This window comes from Ictalurus furcatus, chromosome 21 (genome assembly GCF_023375685.1).
Source record: "Ictalurus furcatus strain D&B chromosome 21, Billie_1.0, whole genome shotgun sequence".
Lineage (NCBI taxonomy): Eukaryota > Metazoa > Chordata > Actinopteri > Siluriformes > Ictaluridae > Ictalurus > Ictalurus furcatus.
Window position 1 is genome coordinate 59,085 of NC_071275.1, and position 25,430 is coordinate 84,514.

The window sequence follows — 25,430 nt, forward strand, 5'->3', positions numbered from 1 at the left end:
GTTAGCCATCCGTTTTATTCTCCATGGACTGATCAAATGCCCTTATAAAGGTACAATAGGTTTCTTTCAATAGCATTTCTGTTTTCTCATTTTGGCACTGCATCACTTTACTTCAGAAGTCACTGAGCTATGGGCTGAAGATGGTGTCGGGCTATTTCCTCTGCATTGTGTATCTCTACAAATGGGCATGTTTGGCCTGAGATGACTGATGTAAGTATGCAGAGGACTTATTTTTCTGTGTTTCACATTCCTCTTTAACATAAGACATGCCTTTGTGGCTGTCACATATGACCTTTCTGACTTGTAATAGTCATCCATGCCATCTTAACCACTTTCATATTATTAAAAAGAATCCAGACTATGAAGACGCTCGTTTTCCGCTTTTGATGCTGTTATCGCTAAGTGTGTAAAAGCCACACCCCTAAAATTTATGTGCGGATAGATTAACCGTGCTTTCAGGAAGAATGGCTGCTTACCCGCAGAATTTATTCAAGCAGTTCAAATTTATTCAAGCAGTTCAAGCAGGTGAGTTTAAAATTATGGTAGCGGTTGCATTATGCATGTTGTAGCATAGTTTAATTGGAGTGTATAATAGCAAGAAAACATCCTCGTTTTTGCTTATTTAATGTTTAGCATACTCGTGTTTAACAATAATACGGTCAGGAGTCCTTATTAATCATTTAAAGCTTTAATTTTTATGTGATGGGGTTTATTAATTTTACACACCAGAGGCTTTTTGATGACCTAAGTTTCTGAAATTTATGTGTAAGAAATAAGATGTGTGGCTAGCACTGTTTATGTTTTTAATATCAGTCACTCAGAAAAACATTTCTACTTTTGTCTGGATAAGTCCTAGTAGCTTTAATAATGATGCACTTGAAATATATAGAATGATATTTAAAAAAAATAATTTATATTGATATTGAACTTTGTTAATAAAATATTTTGTTGTTCAATTAGCATGTTTTTGTGTTTGCTTTGGTACCAAAATTGTTACGGAGTACCGTGGAATTTTACTATTATTGGTACAGACTACTGAAATTTTGGTACCATGACAACCCTAACTCTGAGTCGATGACGTAAAATGGTTGCACTCGAGCACTCAAAAGAAATAGTTACTAGCCCCCGCAGCAGGAAATGAACGGCACACTGTGCTGCTTTTGGCTGTAATTTTCTAGTTCTTGTGTTCTGTGATACAGGGGATATCTGTAAATATAATCAAACCCGTAAACATCTTGTTAGTGTGTTTTTTCTGTATAAGGTAAAGCCCTAAAACACCTAGCCAAGGCATACCCAAAGTAAAATTAAAGCGCTTCTTGAACCATTTGGTGTACATGCGTGATTTTGGTCTCTTTTGAAAGGTGGACTAAATATTTTACATATTTGGATTGTTTGGGTCTTTGCAAGTGTAACAAGACTATTTTTGTCAGGATGTTATGGATCAGTGGATTACTATGAGGCTTCATATGAGGTGAGTTGCCTCTGTTTCATAAGTGTTTGCTTGTATGTCAGTGGTCTAACAGACAGATTGTAGCTGCTTTTGTGATTGTATCTCAAAATGGTTTAAATCACTCGAATTGCAAGAATCTTAGCTTTCCAAAGATATGAGTACCTTCATACACACAGAAGCTGTGAAGATAGCATAGATTCCACATATTTTGTTGGTTAACATGTGGGCATGACGTCCCTAAAATACCAGTAACAATTCCCATTAGTCAGCCAAGCGTTTTATGTCATGTCATATGTCTAGTTTGCGGTAATTTTGTGATCTCACTAATGTTGGGGGTTAACATGCACATGACATCACTAAAGTACCCATAATGCAATTCTGCACACTGAGTTGAGGGTATTATCATCCTCCAACTGAATTTCGCAGTGAGTGTGTATGGAGGATATTTCATCGGAAATTTCCTAATATGCACACAAGAATGCTAGGAAAAATAATCACACACATTTCCTGAGAATTCCAAGCGATTTGAGGTATGATCCGTGTGTGTGAGTCAAATGGTACAGGACTAGTTGGTGCAGAATTTTTCCTATGGAGATAGAAAAGCTAAACAGTGTCTCTGTTTACTATTAATACCATTAATGAATTTTGTCATATTTATTTGTAGATACATCAAATGGTCAGAAAATGCTGCTGCTACTCGCTCAAGTCAAGAAAAATGCATTTAAGTCCAAGGTTAGAATGGAAAATAATAGACAGGCCTCTGTATTAGGCAAAATCTGCCCTGCATGCATAAATCTCACACAACTTCTAAATTGAGCTTAAGTCAATAGTTACGTTTGAGGTCTGAATATTGATGTGCACAATTTTTGTATTAAATCCTCACTATGCATGCTTACCTCAAGTCTGAATATGCTATGCCTAAATTACCAAAGATGCCTCCATTTTGTAGCCAAATCTATAGGTCCAAGGCTTTCTTATGATGAAGTACAAAATCGAGCCTAATACTTAATTTTATACATTATGTTTCTTGTAGAAATTAACCTTATCATATAGGATCTCCAGCTGCCTGTTGCCCTGCTCCAAGTGTGTAAGATGAGAAAGTATTCGACGACCAAAGTGAAGATAAACCAAACCTGCTGAGCTCAGTCTGGTTACCCATGGCTTCTCTGGGCATAAGCTGTTGAAAGTCTCCTCAAAGGACCTGGTGAAAAGAATAGGAGCCATATTCACAATCTTGTCTTACTGCCAGGAGCTCTAATTGGCATTAAAATTTCAATTCAATTAAATTTTTATTTATATAGTGATTTTAACAGTGAACATTGTCTCAAAGCAGCTTTACAGAAACATATAAAACAAAGAATACAGATTTTAAGTGCGTGAATTTATCCCTAATAAACGCAATAAAAAATATATTTTGGCATAGAAATCCAAAAAGTTGAAATAGCATTTAACTACAAAAAATAGTAAAAAAAAAAAAAAAACAACAAAAAAAAAACACTGGGGGTTTTAAGAGGCTATGAAGAGGCTATGTATCATCCTAGTTTTCAACTTTGTAGTTTGTGTATAGTTGTACAATGTAATGTAAAGTCAGTAAGCAAAAGTAAGCAAACGACATCAGACTGTGGCAGACAGAGGTTCTGAAGAGGGACTTCGCCAGCCTGAACGAGACAGTACGAGGCAGATCACCCACCATGAAGATCATCATCTCTAGACCTCTACCCTCATACAGACGTGGAGCTGAAAAGTTCTGTAGACTTCTTGCTTTGAATGACTGGTTAGTTTCTTGGTGTAATGAACAGAATCTGCTGTTTGTTAATAACTGGAATCTGTTCTGGGAGCGTCCTAGGTTGTTTCGTCCTGATGGCCTGCAGCCCAGCAGCCTCTGTCAGACAGTCAGACAGACAGAGATGCTGTCAGACAACATCTCCAAAGCGTTACACACCAAGTGACTGTCTACTGTAAGTACATCTTCCTACAACAACAACATTCAATTAATAGTTCAACACCTGTAGTACATACTGTAGAGTCTGTGTCTGTTCCCAGAGATATACAAATATATACAAAATTTTCCACCTCACCACCGCGTAAAATGTACTTTCACATCAGCTACTGCACCGAGCTTCATAAACAATCTCCCAGAGACATCAATTAGATTTGGATCACCGTCTGATCCGATAGAACTCGATCAGGCAACTGAATGCGTAGAGTCAACACTGCGCTACACGCTAGATAGAGTGGCTCCACTCAAAAGAAAATTAATTAATAACAGCAGTTATGCTCATACTTGCATAGGAATAACATTCATGAAATGTATCAGTCAGGATTTAGACCTCATTATAGCACAGAGACAGCGTTAGTTAAAGTAGTAAATGACCTACTACTGGCCTCTGATCAGGGTTGTGTCTCACTGCTTGTGTTACTCGACCTTAGTGCAGCTTTTGATACTATAGATCATACTATTCTCCTTGATAGATTAGAAAATGTTGTTGGCATTAAGGGAACAGTCCTCTCCTGGCTCTGGTCTTATTTGACCGATCGTTGTCAGTTCGTAGATGTAAATGGAGACTTCTCCACGCATACCGAGGTTAAATTTGGTGTTCCACAAGGTTCTGTTTTAGGCCCACTGCTTTTTACTTTATATATGCTACCTCTAGTTCAAATTATTCATAAACGTGGAATTAGATTCCACTGTTATGCTGATGATACACAGCGGTATTAATAAGACAGCAGCTTAATAAAGTTGAGGAATGTGTAAAGGACATTAGACGTTGGATGCTAACTAACTTCCTTTTACTTAATTCTGATAAGACAGAAGTACTTGTATTAGGACCACGTGTAGCTAGAAGTAAGCTTTCTGATCACATAGTAACTCTGGATGGACTTTCTGTTTCATCATGTACAGCAGTAAAAGACCTTGGTGTGATTATTGAATCCAGTCTATCATTTGATGCTCATGTAGATAATATTACTAGGGTAGCCTTCTTTCATCTCAGAAATATTTTTAAGATAAAAAATATATTGTCACTACATGATGCAGAAATATTAGTTCATGCATTCGTCACCTCTAGACTATATTACTGTAATGCCTTACTGTTTGGATGTTCCAGTAGCTGCATAAACAAACTCCAGTTAGTACAGAATGCAGCTGCTAGAGTCCTAACTAGAACCAGAAGATATGACTACATCATCCCGATCTTATCCACACTGAATTGAGTCCCAGTGAAATCTCGCATTGATTATAAAATACTATTATTATAGTTGCTGGTACTCTAATGCAAAGACAGGTGTTGTTGGTAAATGTATACGCTCCAAACCTTGATGACGTGGAATCTGCTAAGGGAGATTGCTCAACAATCTATTTCTTAAATACTCACCTGTTGATTTTCGGGGGAGATTTAAACTGTGTTTCTGACCCAAATTTAGATCGGTCTTATCCCCGTTCTCTGAATCAATCTGCTATGTCTAAAACATTTTCCGATTTTATGTGTCAGAACGGTCTCGTTGATCCCTGGAGATTCCGTAACCCCTATCTAAAAAAGTTTTCTTTCTTCTCCCAGATGCATCATTCCTATTCGAGGACTGATTATATTTTTATAGACAGCACTCTTGATTCGTGTGTAGTTTCTTCTGACTATTTGGGTATTGTAATTTCTGATCACGTGACTCTACAATTAGATATTCATCTTTCTATTTATAAACGTAGCCGACCGCCTTGGAGATTTAATTCTCTTCTTTTGGCAGACAGTGAATTCTGTGAGTTCATTCATACTTCTATTGATGACTTTCTTTTCTTCAATCAGAATGACTCCATCTCTTATTCATTGTTATGGGAGACACTTAAATCCTATATCAGAGGGCAGATTATTTCTTACTCCACTATCTGTAATAAAAAGTGCACTGCTAGGGTTAATGAACGTACACCTGCGATCATTAACCTCGATCAGATATGTGCATTGAACCCCTCTCCAGAACTTCTTAAACAGCGTCTCGATTTACAGGCAGAATTTACTCTTATTTCGACTAAAGAGGCGGAATGCTTGTTGTTACGTACTCGTGGGTCATATTATGAACATGGCGACAAGCTGAGTCGTTTACTGGCACATCAGCTGCGGCGACAGACCACTTCCCGTCTCATACCTAGCATTAAAAACACTTATAATATTGTCACTACAGATCCCATGGAAATTAATGCTACTTTTAAATCGTTTTACCCTTCCCTTTATAAATCCGAATTTCCTACAGATAATACTAAAGTGAATGCATTTCTTCAAAACCTTTGTAACCCTGTTATTGATTCGAATACTGCCATGCAAGTGGACTCCCCACTCTCTCTTGAAGAAATTTTAATTTCAGTTAAAACTATGCAATCTAACAAAGCTCCTGGCCCGCACGGGTTTCCAATCGAATTTTTTAAAACGTCTATTGGAAAATTAGCTCCATTGCTTTTGGATATGTTTAATGAATCCTTGGAATGTGGGTCTTTGCCTCCAACTCTGACACAAGCCACGATAGCTCTCCTTCTTAAGGAGGGTAAGGATCCATCCTCCTGTGGGTCTTATAAACCGCTGTCTCTGCTTAATGCAGATGTAAAGGTGTTGGCGAAAGTAATAGAATCTCGTTTAGAGAATGTACTCCCTTATATTATATCTGAAAAGCAGAACGGTTTTATAAAGTCAATTGATGTCAATTGCTTTTCAATACCTGTACACTCTTTAATATAATTTATTCAAAGCATTCGGCTGAGCTTCCTGAGATCGTGATTTCTTTAGATGCGGAAAAAGCATTTGATAGGGTTGAGTGGGAGTATTTATTTCCAGTCTTGAGGAAGTTTGGATTTGGGGATAAATTTATTTCTTGGATTAGCCTCCTTTACTCATCCCCTAAAGCCAGGGTTCAGACAAACGATTATTTTGCCCTCGGACGTGGGTGTCGCCAAGGCTGTCCTTTATCACATCTGCTTTTTGCTGTCGCTATCGAGCATCTGTCTATCGTATTAAGATCTTCTCCCTTGTTTAAAGGAATAGTTTGATATGGTGTAGAATACTAATTGTCGCTATATGCTGATGATTTGTTATTGTATGTAACCGATCCTATTGCCTCTATGCCTGCTGTCTTGGGTGTTCTGGAGACCTTCGGTGTTGTCTCTGGTTATAAATTAAATTTGGACAAAAGTGACTGTTTTCCTGTCAATACTGCAGCATTGTCTGTCCAACAGTCAGAGCTACCTTTTCGATTTTGTCAGTCAGGGTTTAAATACCTAGGTATCAACGTGACACGTTCTTTATCTAATCTATCAGCTAATTTCACTCCCCTTATCTCAAAGGTTAAATCTAACATTCAGAGTTGGGGTAATGTAATGTACCCCTTTCTCTAATTGACAGGATCAATGTCGTCAAAATGAATATATTACCGAAGTTTCTTTTCTTGTTCCAGCAAGTTCCTCTTTCTCTGCCAAAATCATTCTTCGATTCATTGGATAAGATAATTAGTACTTTTATTTGGGGAGGGAAGCCACCAAGGGTTCATAAATCTTTATTGCAGAAATGTAGACTTAGTGGAGGACTTGCATTACCCAATTTTCAATTCTATTACTGGGCTGCGCACATCCATAAACTTTGCTACTGGGTTAAATCTCCTGGATGTTCTTGGTGTAAATTGGTACTATCTTCTTGTCGGGAATCCTCTTTACCTGCTTTACTTTATTCCTCTCTACCTACAAAACTGTCCCTATATACTGATAATCAAGTTATCCTTAACACACTTAAGACTTGGTATCAATTTAGATGGCGCTTTAAATTTGTAGCTGCATCCTCTTTGGGTCCTTTAGTCAATAACCATCTATTTCCTCCATCGTGTTTGGATTCCACATTTTCAGTGTGGTATGACAAGGGTATTAAACAAGTTAGAAATCTGTATGCCGATGGTGTCTTTGATAGCTTTGCCAATCTGTCATCTACTTATGACCTCCCTGTGACGCATTTCTTTCGGTATTTTCAAATTTGGAATTTCGTTTCTAGATGTTTTCCTGACTTCCCCACTGCGCCTCCTGAACAGGCTTGGGAAAGCTTGTTTTCAAACAATCCACATCAGAGAGGAATGATTTCTAGGATTCATGATTTTATTCTGGCGCTAGGTAGTGAGGCGAGTACCAAAATTAGGAATGCGTGGGAAACAGAGTTAGGAGTACAGATAAGTGAGGAGTGGTAGGAACATGCTATAGGGAGGGTACAGTCTACCACTTCTTGTGCTCATCTTGGACTTATCCAGTTCAAAGTTTTACACAGAGTCCGTCTGTCCAAGTCGAGACTTTCTGTAATATATCCCAACGTAGAGGACAAGTGTGATAAATGCCATGGCTCTCCCTGTCATCTTGGCCATATGTTTTTCTTCTGCCCTGATCTCCATGGTTTTTGGTCTGTTTTTTTTTTTTTTACCATCATGTCCACTATTCTCAGGATAGATTTAAAGCCTTGCCCAGTGATTGCTGTATTTGGGATTCCTGATGCCTCAGTTCCATTGAGCTCAATACAAAAGGATGTTATCGCTTTCACATCCCTTATAGCAAGACATTCCCCACTGTTGCATGGGAAGTCTGCTAAATATCCATCTATCTCCCAGTGGCTAAAGGACGTGATGTTTTTTCTTAAACCCGAGAAAATAAGGTATACGATGAGGGGTTGTACGGACAAGTTTTTTTTTTTTATAAATGGCATCCCTTTATTGTATATTTTATGGAGTTACAGACACTTCCCACTTAAATTTTTGTGCCTGTTGTTGGGTTTTACAATATCTATATAAACAGAGATGGTTATTGGGTAGCCATGATAAGCGGGGGGGGGGGGGGGGGGGGGGGCGCTACAGACATACTCAGCAGAAATGTTCAGTAGAAATGTTCAGCAGAAATGTTCAGCAGAAATGTTCAGCGGACATGTTCAGCAGAAATGTTCTACAGACATGCTCAGCAGAAATGTTCAGTAGAAATGTTCAGCAGAAATGTTCAGCAGAAATGAAACCGGAGATTGTTTGTTTGAGCTGAAATAAAAAAAGGGAAGAAAAACAAAATAAACAAATAAATAAATAAAATACTATTATTAATCTATAAAGCACTAAATGGTCTCGCGCCACAGTATCTAGGCGACCTTTTGGTTTTCTATGATCCGCCACGCCTACTTAGATCAAAAGATGCAGGCTATTTGACGGTACCTCGAATAGCGAAGGCTACAGCAGGGGGAAGAGCTTTCTCTTATAGAGCCCCACAGTTACGGAACAGCCTTCCAATTAGTGTTCGGGACTCAGACACAGTCTCATTGTTTAAGTCTAGGCTTAAAACGTATTTGTTTACTCAAGCCTACCCTGACTAGACTTTCTGTTACGCTAAGCACAGTCCTAATAATCTTTTCTCTCCCTCTCTACTTCTGTCGAGCAACACACGATTTTATTAAGATACCAGAGATCCTGATCCTTTCTGCTCTCCGGACCTGCCTGATGCGTTCCGATGCCCTACCTCTGATTGGAGCTCTCATCTACTCCAATTCCAGATTGCTGGGACTACGGCTGCTTCTAAGGCAATACAGACTTCATATAAAACCATAATGAACTTTTTCACACTATCTGTTGTTACCCAGATGAGGACGGGTTCCCTTCTGAGTCTGGTTCCTCTCAAGGTTTCTTCCTCTTAACCTCTTAGGGAGTTTTTCCTTGCCACCGTCGCCACCGGCTTGCTCAATTGGGATAAATTCGCACTTTTAATATCTGTATACCGTGTTTATATGTTTCTGTAAAGCTGCTTTGAGACAATGTCTATTGTAAAAAGCGCTATACAAATAAAACTGAATTGAATTGAGCATTCTGGATACAAACATAAGTTTGTGCTCTGGCATCACTGTCATGCTCCTGTACTACACAAACTGCGCTTTGTAAAGTTTTATCTTCTCTGCTGTGTTTAATATAAAATGCACCCCTGCCTTAGAGGACCTGGAGGTGGAACACTTTCTTCCTCAGTCACTTGATGATTATGCCTCCGTCTGATGGTGACTGAGGTCATGTTGGGTATAAAAAGTTTCGCTAACAAACAGTAAACTGAAGAAAGTCATTGTCTGTGACTCTGGGTATCTGCTAAAGCTAGTGACATCACATTATGTGTGTATGACGTCATGTGCCACTGACTGGGAAACAGCTTATACTTCTGGTTAGTAAAAAAAAAGCCCGCTAGCGTTCCATTTAAGACGATACTACCTTTCTAAAATTCATACACTAGATGGCAGAGTACAAAGTGTATAGTACATCATTTGGGACACAGTTTTAGTATTTACTCTCCAAAGCGTGTTTTCAGAACAGAAGTAACAGTGAGTAAAATGTACCCCGTGCTGTGTGCAGACCAACTAATCGATAATGAGATTCGTTGACAACGATTTTCATTATTGATTATTATGGATTAGTTGTTGCAGCTCTATATTTTATGCTTGTTTATTTATCAATTAACCAACAAATTGGTATTAGTTATTTTAATTCAATTACCAGTGACCATGAGCAGAGAGCTTACATTTAACTGTTCATGACCTCCTGATTAAAGCTTAAACAAAAAAAGATTGATATCTGGATCGGTATCGGTCGATCAAGATAAGAAATCCGTGTCAGCTGTAAAAATCCTGATCGGTGCATCCCTAATGAACACCATTAAACTAAAGCGCTTTGCAACTGACGGGTAAATGAACTCACCCAATCACATCCTATGAGATTATTCAGATATATGTACACACACAATATACACAGAGCAGTTTGAGAACTGACTCCAGCCCAGAACCATGACAGTGGAAATGTTTAATAGTGTAGCTTTAAATATATGGTGGAACAGTTTAGCAGTTGTTTTTTGCATACAACCTGTAAAATTAGCTGAAAATATTAAATTTAGTTTATCAGAAGGTTAATAAATTTGTCATGGCTCACACTATGTTCCTAAATTCTGTCATAATTGACAAGATCAAGTTTTCTCATGCCTACTTGTGTTACAATGTAGCACATTAACGTTACCATCTCTAAAAAACAAAAAAACATTTCAACCACGCTCCTAAATTTTTGCAATTAGGAGCACAAGTACTCCTAAAAAAACTGTTACCGTAAAAGCCCTGATAAGAGAAGAGTACCAGTACATTAACTGTTGCAAATGTCAATATACAGCACTCGCAGCACAGCTTGCAAGGCAGCTACCCACCAAAGAGTGCAAAAGGTGCTAGGAAAGTTAACGAGCTGAAATCAGAGTTGAAGGCCCAAGAATCGCTTTTCAAAAAACCTCCTGCTCGAAATAACACTGCTACTGAAGCATAATTTCGTGTAGGTCACCTTTAGGCTAAACAGAATAAGCCTTTTATAGACAGCTATTTATTTAAGGACGCAATGGCCATTACTGCAAAGACTGTTTTCAGTGACTTCAAAAACGACATAAAAACTGCACTTCATGATGTACCGCTTGGACCGGCAACAGTGATCAGGAGAGTTGAGTCACTCTCAGAGGACATGGATCGACAAGTAGACTATTAATGAACTCGCCACTCCGAATATTTTTCACTACAGATCAAAGAAATTCCTGGATGTAATGGACACAGCTCTTATTGTCAACAAAATCATTACAGATCAGGAATGTAATTTAATGTGTTTAACGGAAACTTGGATTAAACCAAACGAGTACATAGCATTAAATGACGCCAGTCCTCCTGGATACAGTTATGTACATCAGCCTCGTTCAACTGGGAGAGGAGGAGGTGTTGGTCTCATCCATAGTAAAAATCTAGTCGTCACACAAAAACCTAGTTATAAATTTAATTCTTTTGAAATTCTTTATACCGGTTTAAGTTATGTAGCCACAAAAATAAGTCAATTCCTCTAATTATTATTTACAGACCCCCAGGGCCATATACTGAATTTCTTAGTGAATTTGCAGACTTTATCTCAAACCTGGTTGTGTCTGTAGATAAAGAATTAATCGTTGGAGATTTTAATATTCATTTTGATAACCTGGAAGACCCTCTAAGAATAGCGGTTGTGTCCATCTTAGATGCAGTAGGGATTAATCAGAACATAATCGGGCCTACTCATAATGGTGGTCACACTCTTGATCTGATACTAACATACAGATTAAGTATAGAAAATATTGTAATTTTTCCGCAGTCTGAAGTTGTCTCAGACCATTATCTTATCTCGTTCACAATACATATTGATCATAATATTTCCACCTCGCCTCGCTACCGCGTAAAACGTAGCTACACATCAGCTACTGCACCGAGCTTCATAAATAACCTCACAGAAACATCAATTAGATTTGGATCACCGTCAGATCCGATAGAACTCGATCAGGCAACTGAAAGCTTGGAGTCAACACTCCACTACACGCTAGATAGAGTGGCTCCACTCAAAAGAAAAATAATTAGAGAGAAAAAATTAGCACCCTGGTATAATGATCAAACGCGTACCTTAAAACAGACAACCCGACAAATAGAACGTAAATGGCGTCAAACCAAACTGGTGATATTCCAAACAGCATGGAAGGAGAGACTACTGAAATATAGAAAATCTCTTGGCGATGCTAGAAAAATCTATTTCTCCACCTTAATAGGAGATAACAAAAACAATTCTAGATTCCTATTCCATCGTAGCAAAATTAACTAGGAATAAAACAACTACAGAGAGAAACACTCAATCATTACAGTGAAGATTTCATGAAATTTTTCATTGATAAGGTTGAAAATATTAGACGTGAAATACAGGCCATTAAATTAAAACCGGACAGTACTGTAACAAACCCATTAGATGATAATGTAGCAATATCAGATCAATGTTTAGAGTGTTTTGCTCCGCTTAGAGAGACCGAACTAGCTACATTAATCTCTTAAGCCAACTCATCAACTTGCATACTAGATCCTGTACCTACATGTTTCTTTAAACAGATTTGTCCAGGAGTAATTGAACCACTTTTAAATATAATCAGTTCTTCCCTTAGCACTGGCTATGTACCTAAATCACTTAAATTAGCAGTTATTAAACCCTTGATTAAAAAACCTGACCCTGACCCCTCTCAACTGTCCAGCTATAGGCCTATATCAAATCTCCCCTTCCTCTCTAAGATTTTAGAAAAGGTTGTAGCAAAGCAGTTATGCTCGTACTTAGATAGGAATAACATTCATGAAATGTATCAGTCAGGATTTAGACTTCATCATAGCACAGAGACAGTGTTAGTTAAAGTAGTAAATGACCTACTACTGACCTATGATCAGGGTTGTGTCTCGCTGCTTGTGTTACTCGACCTTAGTGCAGCTTTTGATACTACAGATCATACTATTCTCCTTGATAGATTAGAAAATGTTGTTGGCATTAAGGGAACAGTCCTCTCCTGGCTCAGGTCTTATTTGACCGTTCGTTATCAGTTCGTAGATGTAAATGAAGACTTAAAAGACTTTTAAGACTTCCTCATAAAACATCTTAGGGAGTTTTTCCTTGCCACCATCGCCACTCAGTGGCTTGCTCAGTTGGGATAAATTCGCACTTTTAATATCTGTATACCGTGTTGATATTTCTGTAGAGCTGCTTTGAGACAATGTCTATTGTAAAAAGCGCTATACAAATAAAATTGAATTGAAGACTTCCTCACTCTTTTGAACTTAAAGGAGAGAACAAGAAGTGAGGATATTTACAATGAATTTAAAAATAGGTCAGTGAAAATGACAGCCCCATTCATAAACTGGTGGCAATTACTACTGATGGGGTCCCAGCAATGTGCACTGTGCGCACTGGTTTTATAGCACTGTGCTGTAATGACACTGATTTTCCTGACTTTGTGAATTTTCACTGTATGATTCATCAGCAGGCCTTGACTGAGAAGGTCATGGACTTTTTTCATGTAATGACACTGGTGGTCAAACTGATAAACTTGATTTGAGCAAAAGCACTTCAGCACCTCAATGTCACTCACGGAGATCTACTTCTCCATGCTGATGTCTGCTGCTTGAATCGCGGCAAAGTGTTGCAGTGATTTGTTGACTTACTGCCTGAGGTAAAGACTTTTCCTTCGACAAGGAAAGAGAAACTGCCAGATGATGCTATGAACAATGAACTAATAATTATAACAGCAAATTTTACAAGAAATTATACCAGAAAATGTCATAAGATCTGTCCATGAATTGAATCCCAAGAGAAAATGTTGTGGAAGAACCTGGAGCGAGCAGTTCATGTGAGGAAACCCACCAAAGTTAAAGCTGTTCTGTACTGAGGAATGGGCTAAAATTCATTCAGGTTGTGCAGGACTGATCAACAGTTACCAGAAACACTTAGTTGCAGTTATTGCTGCACAAGGGGGTGACAAATACTGAAAGCAAAAGGTTCATATACTTTTGCCACTCACAGATATGTAAATTCAGATCATTTTAATAAATAAATTACCAAGTATAATATTTAGTCTCATTTGTTTAATTGGGTTCTCTTTATCGACTTTCAGGATTAGGTGTGAAAATCTGATGATGTTTTAGGTTTTAGGCTTTCCATTTATAAACAATCCTTTTCTCTGTAGAATGATGAATTTCAAACTGTTTGGTGATGGCCTTATAACCCTTCCCAGATTGATGAGCAGCAACAGCTGCTTTTTTGAGGTCATGGCTGATGTCCTTTCTTCTTGCCATGATGTAGACATATACCTGAATGCTTCAGAACACCAAACTCCCATAAGTTCAGCTTTTATAGAGGTAGTCACACAGGTAGTAACACCTGGCTACTAATTGCTCTCTCAGTAATTGTGTTGTGATTTTCTCAGTTTTCATGTAAAATCATTTCCCACTTTCACCTAATTTGGAGAGTGTTTTAGGGTTTTTGAGTTTTTACTTTTTAACTATTGGGTCGACAATTTATTTATAAAATGTCTTGTGGGCCATTTAAAAAATAGTAGTTTGGACACCCCTGCCATAAGATTAAGATGTAAAGTCACGCCCAGTTAAATTAAAATGTTAATGGATAGGGCCATGGATCTTCCTGCTTTTTACTGGTTATCCAAGTTTTATCAGTTTAAGAGAATGTGCATACTTGTTGATGCCATACATACATGCTATTATTTCTGCTTTCTTTTCCTGCTTTCTTTTCCCATCTATTTTATCAAGGGCTGCAACTAACAATTATTTTCATAATCAATTAATCGGCCAATTATTTTTCCGATTAATCAGATGGGGGGGGGGGGATTTCAGTATATATTTACGTTATTTAAAATAAAATCCACAAACTGATATAAAACTTTACATGAACACAATTGTTTGTCCAAGTATTGTTTTATTTATATATTTTTCAATAAATATATTTCCAATGAGGTTATTCATACGAGATTTATAATTTATAGCATTTATGCATTATTTTAATGGATGCACAAAAAAGCACCAACAAACTTCAGTCCTAAATTAATAATAAAATCTCACTTTTACTGCATCTTCTGGTTTCTGTTACTCACTGCCTTTGGACATATTCTTACTTGTGTTTAATTCGTACCGTTTTAATTTGGCATTACAGACCTTACTTGTGCTACACCGTTTATCACCACCTCTACATTGTGAGTCAGGAGCAACACGGCCTCGTTACTAATAGATATAACATAATAGATATAACTATAATAAACAACAGAATCGACACTGAAAGCAAGCAAATACAGAATATCATGACAAACTGGAATTAAACAAAAATTTTTAATGAACTCGCACCAGTTTCCCCAACCACGTAAAGCATCATGAAACACTAAACTACATTTTCTGAGATTTTAACAGAGGTGTTTGTATCGCACATCATAAAAGACAATCTTAGCATTGGGACTTGCTCATGAAACCAGTTTTCGTCTACACAATGATGTGGTACTCAGTCCCAAGGACTTTTCCATCCCTTCAAATGAGCTGTGTCTAATTTTTAACCGACAGTCTTACTTGACTTTTGAGCTAATTAACCCACTTAAAGCTCTGCAGGCCGTCGCATGCAAAACTATGCAATGAGAGTCTGTGTTGAAGGGAAGAGCATTCCCCCTTTTTTTCGTGAAAAGCTCGAGCCTAATAGCTATTTACCATTCCGACACTTCTCCCATTTGCGCTACCTCCGGCTAGAGGAAAACAATATAATAAAATATTATCGTAAACGTTACATGGAGCATAACGTTAGCTGGTTTCATGACCACAATGCCAGCTGCCTCAAACAAACATAATATAGGACCAGCTTTCAGGTGCTTCGCCAAATTCCAGGTGTTTCCTCGCTTTGTTTGAAATGAACGATAGCATCGGTTACACACCGGCTTCAGAGCATCAATTATATGTTTGTTGTCATCCGCCTCGAATGTGAAGTATTTCCATATTTAACTCTTACGACCTTTCCTCTACGAGTCGGGGACGGAGCTAAGCTTGACGCTATCTTCTGTAGTTTTTCCTGTGTGCTTGTAGGCGTTCTTCACCATTTGTGGACCAACTTACGCATATTTGCTGCCCCCTTCAGTTCCGGAAGAATTGCAACCTTCATTACCAACGGTACCTATGCTACTGCAGAAAAACAAGTACAGTCACGTTTTAAGAATGTTGGTACCGACTTGGTACTCGTGATATCCCTGTGTATAATATCATATATATAATATATGTGTGTGTATATCTATTTGAAGCATTAGCCCCTGGTTTGACTATGGAGGAAAACAAAACAGAACCGGAGGCAGCGTGCTCTTTATGTAGAGCAACAATTCTTTTTTTCAGATCCTCAGAGAGTTCTTTGTCATGAGGTACCATGTTGAACTTCAGGTGACCAGTATGAGGGAGTGTGAGAGTGATGACACCAAATTTATCACACCTGCTCCCCATTCATACCCGAGACCTTGTAACACTAACAAGTCACATGACTCCGGGGAGGGAAAATGGCTAATTGGGCCCAATTTGGACATTTTCACTTAGGGGTGTACAAACTTTTGTTGCCAGCGGTTTAGACATTAATGGCTGTGTGTTGAGTTATTTTGAGGGGACAGCAAATTTACACTGTTACACAAGCTGTACACTCACTACTTTACATTGTAGCAAAGTGTCATTTCTTCAGTGCTGTCACATGAAAAGATATAATCAAATATTTACAAAAATGTGAGGGGTGTACTCACTTTTGTGAGATACTGTATATATAGTGCAGAGGACCTGCACTGTGTGTCTCCATTTAGCCCTGGGGATTCAGGAGGAGACAAGTCCCCTGCCTCATCTGCAAACTTTTTGCCACTATCCATCTTTATTATGTGTGCTCTGAAGGCTCGCCCCACCTCTTCCTCTCCTGCCTTTCCCTGCCCCGCCCACTCCCCCTCCCTTCTTCGCACAGCTATCCATGCCCATTTAAGTGGCATTTTTCAAAAACATTGAGAGGTAGACTTCAGCTGAAAGAGGGAGGTTTCATGACCCTTTAAACAGTGGAGCATTTGGATATGAACATGTTTTTGCTCATGCATCACTGTTGTGCTTCCATGTTACACAAGCTCCACTTTGCAAAATTTACAGGTTGCAGTCTTCTCTATGGCATTTAACATAAAATGCTTCCCTGCCTTACGTCACCGTCTGATGGTGACTGAGGTCATGTTGGGTATAAAAAGTAATGTTAACATGAGCAGATAACAACAAATTTATTTTTGTTGACTCTGGATATTCTGCTAAAGCTAGCAGTGTCATATTATGTGCGTTTGACGACATGCGCCATTGACTGGGAAACTTCCGATTAATAAAAAAAAAACCCTAGTGTTCCATTTCAGATGATACTACCCTTCTAAAATTCATACACTAGACAGTAGAGTACACAGTGCACATAGTGTAAGTTTATAGTACGTCAGTTAGGACACAACTAGAGCGTTAATTAAAAACTAGACACAACGTTTTAATTTTGCGACCATGTTTTTTCTGCCAGTCTCCAGTGGCCAGCGTTAACCACAAACAAAACTTAAAAACAAATGAAATAGAAATCACCATATGTCTTGTTGTATTAGGCTACTGAACTCTCATCTCCTCTTGAGCCTGCGTCTACCTGCCCTATTGCGTGCACTCCTGTATGGTTTCCAATAAATAAACTCTGCACTCTTGTCCTGCAGTGGTTGAAGCGTCGGCTGTATAGATGAACAGAAATAGGTTTAACATCACGTTTATCGTTGGAAGTGTTAACTTTATTAAAGGTGTTTAATTTAGTTTGATGTGGTTTAGTTCATTGGAATTTGAATGTATACGTTATATGTAGGCTAGCTAACTGCGTAGTTAACTAACATTAGCCAGCTGACAACAAAACGAAATGCACAAACGAAAAATATCAGACTTTCTCATTCCCTGCCTGTCCAAACCCTGCGTCCTCTACATCAGATGCCGATGATGTTGAGACCAACTCGACCAGTGAAAGTTCACAAGTGACATTTAAGTCATCCCAGCCCGTTTCAATCGGTGTGCAATCTTTTACAGACGATGACAGCCAAGCACAGCGAGTTGAGTCTTCTTCTCCCGTCCCGACAAGACCGTTTAAATCAGCTACAAGAGTTCACCTGGTTACTTTATGACAATGGGAAAATATACTGCACCTTTTGTGCTAAAGCAGGACAAGATATTGCTGGTAAAACAGAGTTCATTCCCGAGTTCATTCAATTATCGAGTCATTTTAAAAAAGAAACCGTGAAGAAGCATGGTGACAGTAAAAAACAAAAACGCTAGGGACTGTGTCATTGCTAGGTCTGCCCCTCGTACCACAACAACCGTGAAAGCCGTGCTATGTGCTAATGATAAAGTCACAGAAAAAGAGATGAGGGAATTGAAAATAAAAATTCAATGCAGCCTACATGACTCTGAGCCTGAATAAGCAGGAAACAACTAATTGTACATAGTTGAATAAAAAAGTGAAAAAAGAAAAAATTAACTGGACATTTAAGTATTTACGGTAATATTATTCAATATGATACCCTGAACATTGCACATATTGTGTATGTAAATAATACATGGTGTAAACTATGGGAGGCAGAGTAAACAAAGGACAACTGTACAGAAGGGAAAGAAAAGGCAGTGTGAGGTAGCCGTTTAACAATGATATCATCATATGATATCACATCACTATATTTTGGCTCCTGAAAATTTGATTTGGCGCCTAAATATTTTGGGTTTAGAAGCCAATGTCTCCTAGATTTTTTTTTTTTGCCTGGAGCCATGGTTGCAACAACCAATTGATAAAATTGATAATCGATTATGAAAATCGTTGTGAATGAATCTCATTATGGATTAGTTGGTCTGCACGCGGCACGGGGGAGATTTACTCATTATGTTACTTTTGTTCAGAAAACACACTTCGGAGAGTAAATACTAAAGTTGTGTCCCAAATGAAGTACTATACACTTACACTATGCACTCTACACTGTGTGCTCTACTGTCTAGTGTGTGGATTTTAGAAAGGTAATATCATCTCAAATATAGCACAAGCGTTTTTTTACTAACCGGAAGTATTAGCCGCTTTCTAGGCGACGGCGCATGACGTCATACGCACGCTAGCATTAGCAGACACCCGAGTCACCGATAATGACTTTCTTCAGTTTACTTTCTGTCAGCGTTACCTTTTATTCCCAACATGACCTCAGTCCTCAACAGACGGAGGAGAAATCGTCACGTGACTGAGGAAGAAAGTCCTCTACGGCCGGGGGGCATTTTATATTAAACACCGCGGAGATCAAACAGTGCTGCACGAGCACAAACATGTTTATATCCAAAATGCTCCACTGTGTGTAAGGGGCAGGGGAAACTGGTGCAAGCTGCTTAAAAGGTTTAGTTTAATTTAAGTTTATTGTCATTATATTCTGTATTTGCGCGCTTGCAGTGTAAATTCTGTCGTTTATTATAATGGAAGTGATGTGTTAGTAACGAGGCCGCATTGCCGATCACACACAGTGAAGATGTGCAATAGGAGCATGAGTAAGATCTGTAATGTCTAATTAAAACATTATGATCAAAAGTAAACAAGTAAAATAATATGTCTAAAGGCAGTGAGGAACAGAAACCACAAGGTGCAGTGAAAGTGAGTTTTTATTATTCATTTAGGACTGGAGTTTAATTCGGTGCTTTTTGTGCATCCATAAAAAATAATGCATAAATACTATAAAAAAATTTTTTATATTATATATAAAATTTATTTTAGTGTATATAAGTATTTATTCATTATTTTTTATGGATGCACAAAAAGCACTCAATTAAACTACAGTCCTATATTAATCATATATATTCTGGTGTGTGTGTGTGTGTGTGTGTGTGTGTGTGTGTGTTGGGTTCTTTTCTATTTTGGACAAACAGTTGTGTACAGTTTTAGTCTGAAGTTTATATTTGTAACACTCAGTTTGTGGATTTTATTTTAAATAAACAAAAAAAGCCACTGTAAGTTTGCCCCGCCCCATCCGATATCTGCCAACTAATCAATTATGAAAATAACCGTTAGTTGCAGCCCTAGACACAACTTTAGCGTTTAAGTGGCAGTCACGCTAGGCTTTAGCGCTCCATTAACTTCTACTCAAAACGCATCTGAAAACGGCAGACCGGAAACGCAAGCTCATGCATAGAATTTTTTTTACTACGCTGCATGAAAAAAGTTCGAATTTTGTGAACTCTAACCTGCGTAATTGTATCACATGTAGATGTGTGACCAACACATGATCGTGAAAAGAAATTAAAAAATCGAAGTGCTAATTTTAGCGGTATCGAGCTATCCTGTACTTTACAACACAGCTTTGATAGATTATGAAAACAACTTAAAAAGAGCATATGCCTGATTTGCAGTGTTGTTGAAAACAGGAACATATGGTATATTTAACAGATAGAAACATAAAATAATTTTTTAATTGCTTCAAATATTGTCTGACATTTTACTACTGTAAAATGTAATTACATATAAAAACTTCAGTGCCCTGAAGTATAATCATGTCATATCCTGTTCTCGCCCATACTCGCAATGGTGTCCGACAAAAATACGCATGCTGCAAGCCTAGTGTGACCACGGAGTTACTCTCCGATGCGTGTTTCCGGACCAAAATAAATGCAGTGAGTAAATGTACCCCGTGCCACACGCAGACCAACTAATCGAGAATGTGATTAGTTGACAACGATTTTCATAATTGATTATTATTGATTTTTTCGATTAGTTACTGCAGCTCTAATTGTATCTATTCAATATCCTTCTGTATCCCCCATTAAGACAGAGGAAGAGAGATTCATAAAGAACCTCAAATCTGTGTTTTAACCCCAGAAAAGGGTATTCTCCAAAACTACTTTAACAATATAGTATTTTTATACGTTTTGTGTCATAAAACACATAAACAGACGTCGTGAAGATGTGCTTATGGTGTACACATTCATAAAGAAATGTACAATCTTTAATGGAATCCAGAAATCAAAGCACGTTGTATAAAGCTGTAATAAACAAGAGACTGATTAACCCTGCACCTTAAACAGCAGACACAAAACAGCAATGCTGATTATATATATATATATATATATATATATATATATATATATATATATATATATATATATACACATACATATACATACATATACATACACACACACACACATTATAATACATACACATACACACTGGTAGGATGAAACCAGACACCATTGTATAAAATACAATCTGATTTGTATTTATGCGGGGTATCTAAAAATACCTTTGATGATGGTCGTATCGGTGTTGTTTTGGATCATAGACTCCACCTACATCGACCACAATATCACACTTCGCCAGCTCTACAGGGTCACGAGTCCGAATTATTTCGGCATCCTTGCGGAAAAAACAAAAACGTTAAAGAAGCAACTCTTTAAAGGACAGCACATTTTCCGCCTGTACAATTGTATAAAATATTTATAAAGCTATTTAATAAGTAACTAGTAAGGTTAACCTTGTACTCCGGGAGCTGATGTAGAAGATAGCATGCCAAAACTTCATCACAGTGAAAAGTTCCGTTGTGTGTGCCAATTTTAACACAAGACATTTTTACCAAGCAACCTTTTTGATTGAATATATGTCGTCTCTGAGTTTTGAAGAAGTGCGATCCTTTTGCAGCTATCCGATGAAGAATTGAATAGGAATACAGCTTTGAGAAACCGGTGAGATATGGTTATCCGCAATGGTTTTTTTTTCCAAAATGCGACACGTGTGCAGCACAGCCCTCGTCTACTGCCAATATCCTTACATATTATTTACGACGCTGCCAAATCTGAACCACGTGTCCCCGATTCACAGCCCCTGCCCGAATCACAACGCGCGTGCGCACCATTGTTGCGCACGCGCACTCACTCCGGTCTACTTTACGACGCTGCAATATCTGTACTGCGCCGTGTGTCATTTTACGACATTACGGAACATCTTGTAGCTCGATTCAGACTGTGGGGGCTTTTTCTTTTCTTTTTTTATCATAGAATTTTTATTGGAAATTTCCATTTTACATATTATAACACCCCACCCAACGACCCTAACAAAACAATCACAGCCAAAACCAAAAGAAAAAGAAAGGGGGAAACAAAAAACAATAACAAACAAACAACCAGAAAAACACCCCCCCCCGCCTCCCCCCAAAAAGTAAGATGATTAGTATTTACCGTCTACCTCTCCTCAATTCACCTCCAGGGTGCGTGCATCATTGAAGTAGGTAATCAATTGCTGCCATTTTCCCAAGAATGATTCACCCCTGCCTCTGATGTTATACTAGATTTTTTCAAGTTTTAAAAAGAACATTAAGTCTTTAAGCCAGACTGATATAGAGGGAGGTTGTGGAGAGGTCCAAGACAGCAATATTCTGCGCCGAGCAAGTAACGATGCAAAAGCCACAACACTAGCTTGTTTATGCTTCAGAGGCTGACGCTGATTGCAAAGATGGCAATTAAAGGACAGACTTGAATTTGATTTTAAGAACGTCGGACATAGCTTTGAAGAAAGAGTTCCAAAAGTTCTGCAGTTTGGGACAGAGTGCAAACATATGACTCAGGTTACAGGGCGAAAGTTTGCATTTTTCACACATATCAGGAACACTGGGATATATTTTAGACAGTTTACTCCTAGAGAGGTGAGCTCTATGAACCACTTTAAATTGTATGACACTAAGTCTAACACAAGACGTGGCGGTACGTATCTTTTTTAATAAATTTTATTTTCATTCATTTATACATTTCACATATGCATTATGGGTATTTTCATATGCAGTATTTATTTTAATTTTATTCAATACGTAATTTTTTTTCATCTCTAGTCTTAGTGACATCAGTTGTTTTTTCTGTGCTCTCCTGTGGTATTTACAGACCATGACCGGTTTAACTGACCCAGAAAGAGATTTGTTATCATGTGATTCCTGTGGATGGGATATTAGTATATGGGACTCTGATTTCCAACATGACATGGCATTCATCAGAATATTATAGGGTCATTCTACAGAAAAGTGCACTTTTGGAATGGCAGAATGTCTTAAAATGTATTTCTTTTTTTAACATTTAAATTTTGACCACATTATTACTTAAATCATTGGCTGTATTAATACACTTAAATGACAGCTTAATGATTTTTTTTCTTTTTTTGTGCATTTATTTAAAGATGGCATGTATGTCTATTTGTCACTGGTGTTACCTTACTCATTTGGCAATAATAAAAGCCTTTATGAAATATTATTTTTCAATCTCTTCAGCACATGTAGTCAGAGGTAAAGGGTAACATTGATAATGCAACAAATCAGAAGATTATTATTTTATTTTGATTTGTTATGGTTTTTTAAAAGTGTGGTTGAATGATGTTTTTTCAGTTGCACAACCACGAATTTAATATAAAAAATGAAAATATTAAAAAATAACTGTTATAAACAAGTAATGATGCAATCCTTGGAATCTGAACTCTTGAGTGTAGCAAAATATAATGAATATAAAATTATCATCATGTCAAACATGACACATTTTATTTAATGATACAGAAAAAAAACAGTAACACCAGTGACACAATGAAACACCAGTGACATATAAGACCAAAGATCTTTATTCCTCAATTCTAATTATGAAAATGGTTTCATTTGGCATGCATTCAAACTCATTGACAACAGGTCAAAACACTTGAACGTTCATAAACAGCCGTTTAAGCACATTTGAACTCAATTAAGAGTAACAACTAAAAATCTAAACTGCAGTTGTCTGCTACTATTTTATGTCATGCTATGTTACTAGGTTATAACTAAGAGGGGTAAACTGTCCCCATTTTACAATATATGTTGTCTTATTTCACTTGCCTAGCTGTCTCAGAATGATCTCCCAGAACCTCTGATCAATTTCAGCTGAACGCCTATTCAGTGCTAGGGGCTCTGGAATCAGTCACATGATCTGGTCATCATGATACCAGTTAATATGATCTCTGGGGCTCGGCCAGAAGAACTTCACTCCATTTCGGTGCATGCATTTGACTTCCACATTATTTTCCTCCACCTTCAATATTATGCCAGGGTAGGGTTCATCATCATAGCGAACAACACACCATTGCCCACTGTGATGGTGTTCGATGACATTGGGTCTAAACTCTTCATCCGTTTCATCAATTGCATCCATAGCTACAAGAGTAACCTCCTCTAGACCATAACATAAAAGTCAAACATTCCCTCAGCAGCCTGGCAGAAACAACTGATGTCCCTGTGTTTTAGAATGCCATGCGAATCACTGAGGATCTCATGCATCCTCATTGTGCCCTTGATGGTAAACAGGGACACTTCTTTCAAACCTTCTCCCTTCTTCTCAACTTCCTCCTCACTTACATAGAAGAGTTTAACCTTGCCTGTATCTTTTAGCAGTTGGAAAAAGGTCTGTGCTAAAGGTCTGGGATATCTCTACCTTGCCTATACATACTTATATGTATGTATGTATATATATATATATATATATATATATATATATATATATATATATATATATATATATATATATATATATAATTATACAAATGCACATTTACTATTCACATTCACAAATGTGTGAAATTGATTTCTGGATCTGTAACAGTTCAGTTCAGTTAGTACCTTGAAATGTTGGGTGATGGGTTGCTATCTGGTGATGATGGAGGGGTCACCGCTCCTGCTCTAACTCCTGCCCTGTGCCGTTGCTGATGGACTCTCCATGCCTTTCGTTGTGCTCTCTTCTCTCTTTCACTTAACTCACTCACTCTTTTCTCTTTTTCATTTCAACATCTCTGGTATAGCCCTGCTTCTTGCTCTGCAAATATCCTTTTCTGCGTTCGGGATCAGCATCCTTACGCCTGTACTACCGCTGCTTCTCAGCTGCACTCAATTTAGCCATGACTGTGCAAAGGAGTAATGAGAAAAGTTATAATCCTGAAAACTGAGTGAAATTCTATGCAAAATAACTCAAGGAACAGCTTTGAATTAAGTTTATTTATACATGGGAGTCACTGGTGTTATTTGTCGTCACTGGTGTTACCTATAAGTAAGGTAACAGCAGTGACGGTAACACCAGTGACAATTTTCATGAAAAATGCATTTTACAAAATGGCTGCTACAGGGCCTCAATCCACATGTTGTAAATCATGGCATACACACTAAAATATGTAATTTAATCCATTTGTATTCATTTTTTTTTACATTTCCCTAAGAATAAAGTAGGTTTTACCAGTGACCTCAACTAAAAGCTTTGTATGAAATCATGATATAAATGACAACATTTCTAATAACTAAAAAGAGACAGTGGACTTACCATGTGCCTTTCTTCATAGATCATCAGGGAAGGGGCCACAGGAAGTCAAATTATGACATCAGTATGATTTCTTATTTCAAAATATGAGACTTTTATTGTACAGTAACACCAGCGACATGACTCCAGGGGACAACTACCTTTGTTATATATTTTATAATATTTATTTGACATTAATTTTTTTAAAGTCATTTATATCACATATTTGATAGTTATGCATACATTAT

At 37.7% G+C, this 25,430-nt stretch overlaps 1 protein-coding gene across 1 annotated transcript in view; it reads right to left on the reverse strand.

The window, feature by feature from the left end:
* Positions 1 to 21,839, reverse strand: part of myg1 (myg1 exonuclease) — a 49,944-nt gene extending 28,105 nt beyond the window's left edge. The window contains exons 1-3 of the mRNA XM_053652731.1: positions 21,375 to 21,839; positions 21,144 to 21,256; positions 2,492 to 2,651 (exon numbers count right to left, since the gene is read on the reverse strand). Of these exons, the coding sequence (XP_053508706.1) occupies positions 2,492 to 2,651; positions 21,144 to 21,256; positions 21,375 to 21,467 (366 nt within the window). The 5' untranslated portion in view covers positions 21,468 to 21,839. The remainder of the gene's footprint in view (positions 1 to 2,491; positions 2,652 to 21,143; positions 21,257 to 21,374) is intronic.
* Between the last annotated feature and the right edge of the window lie 3,591 nt (positions 21,840 to 25,430).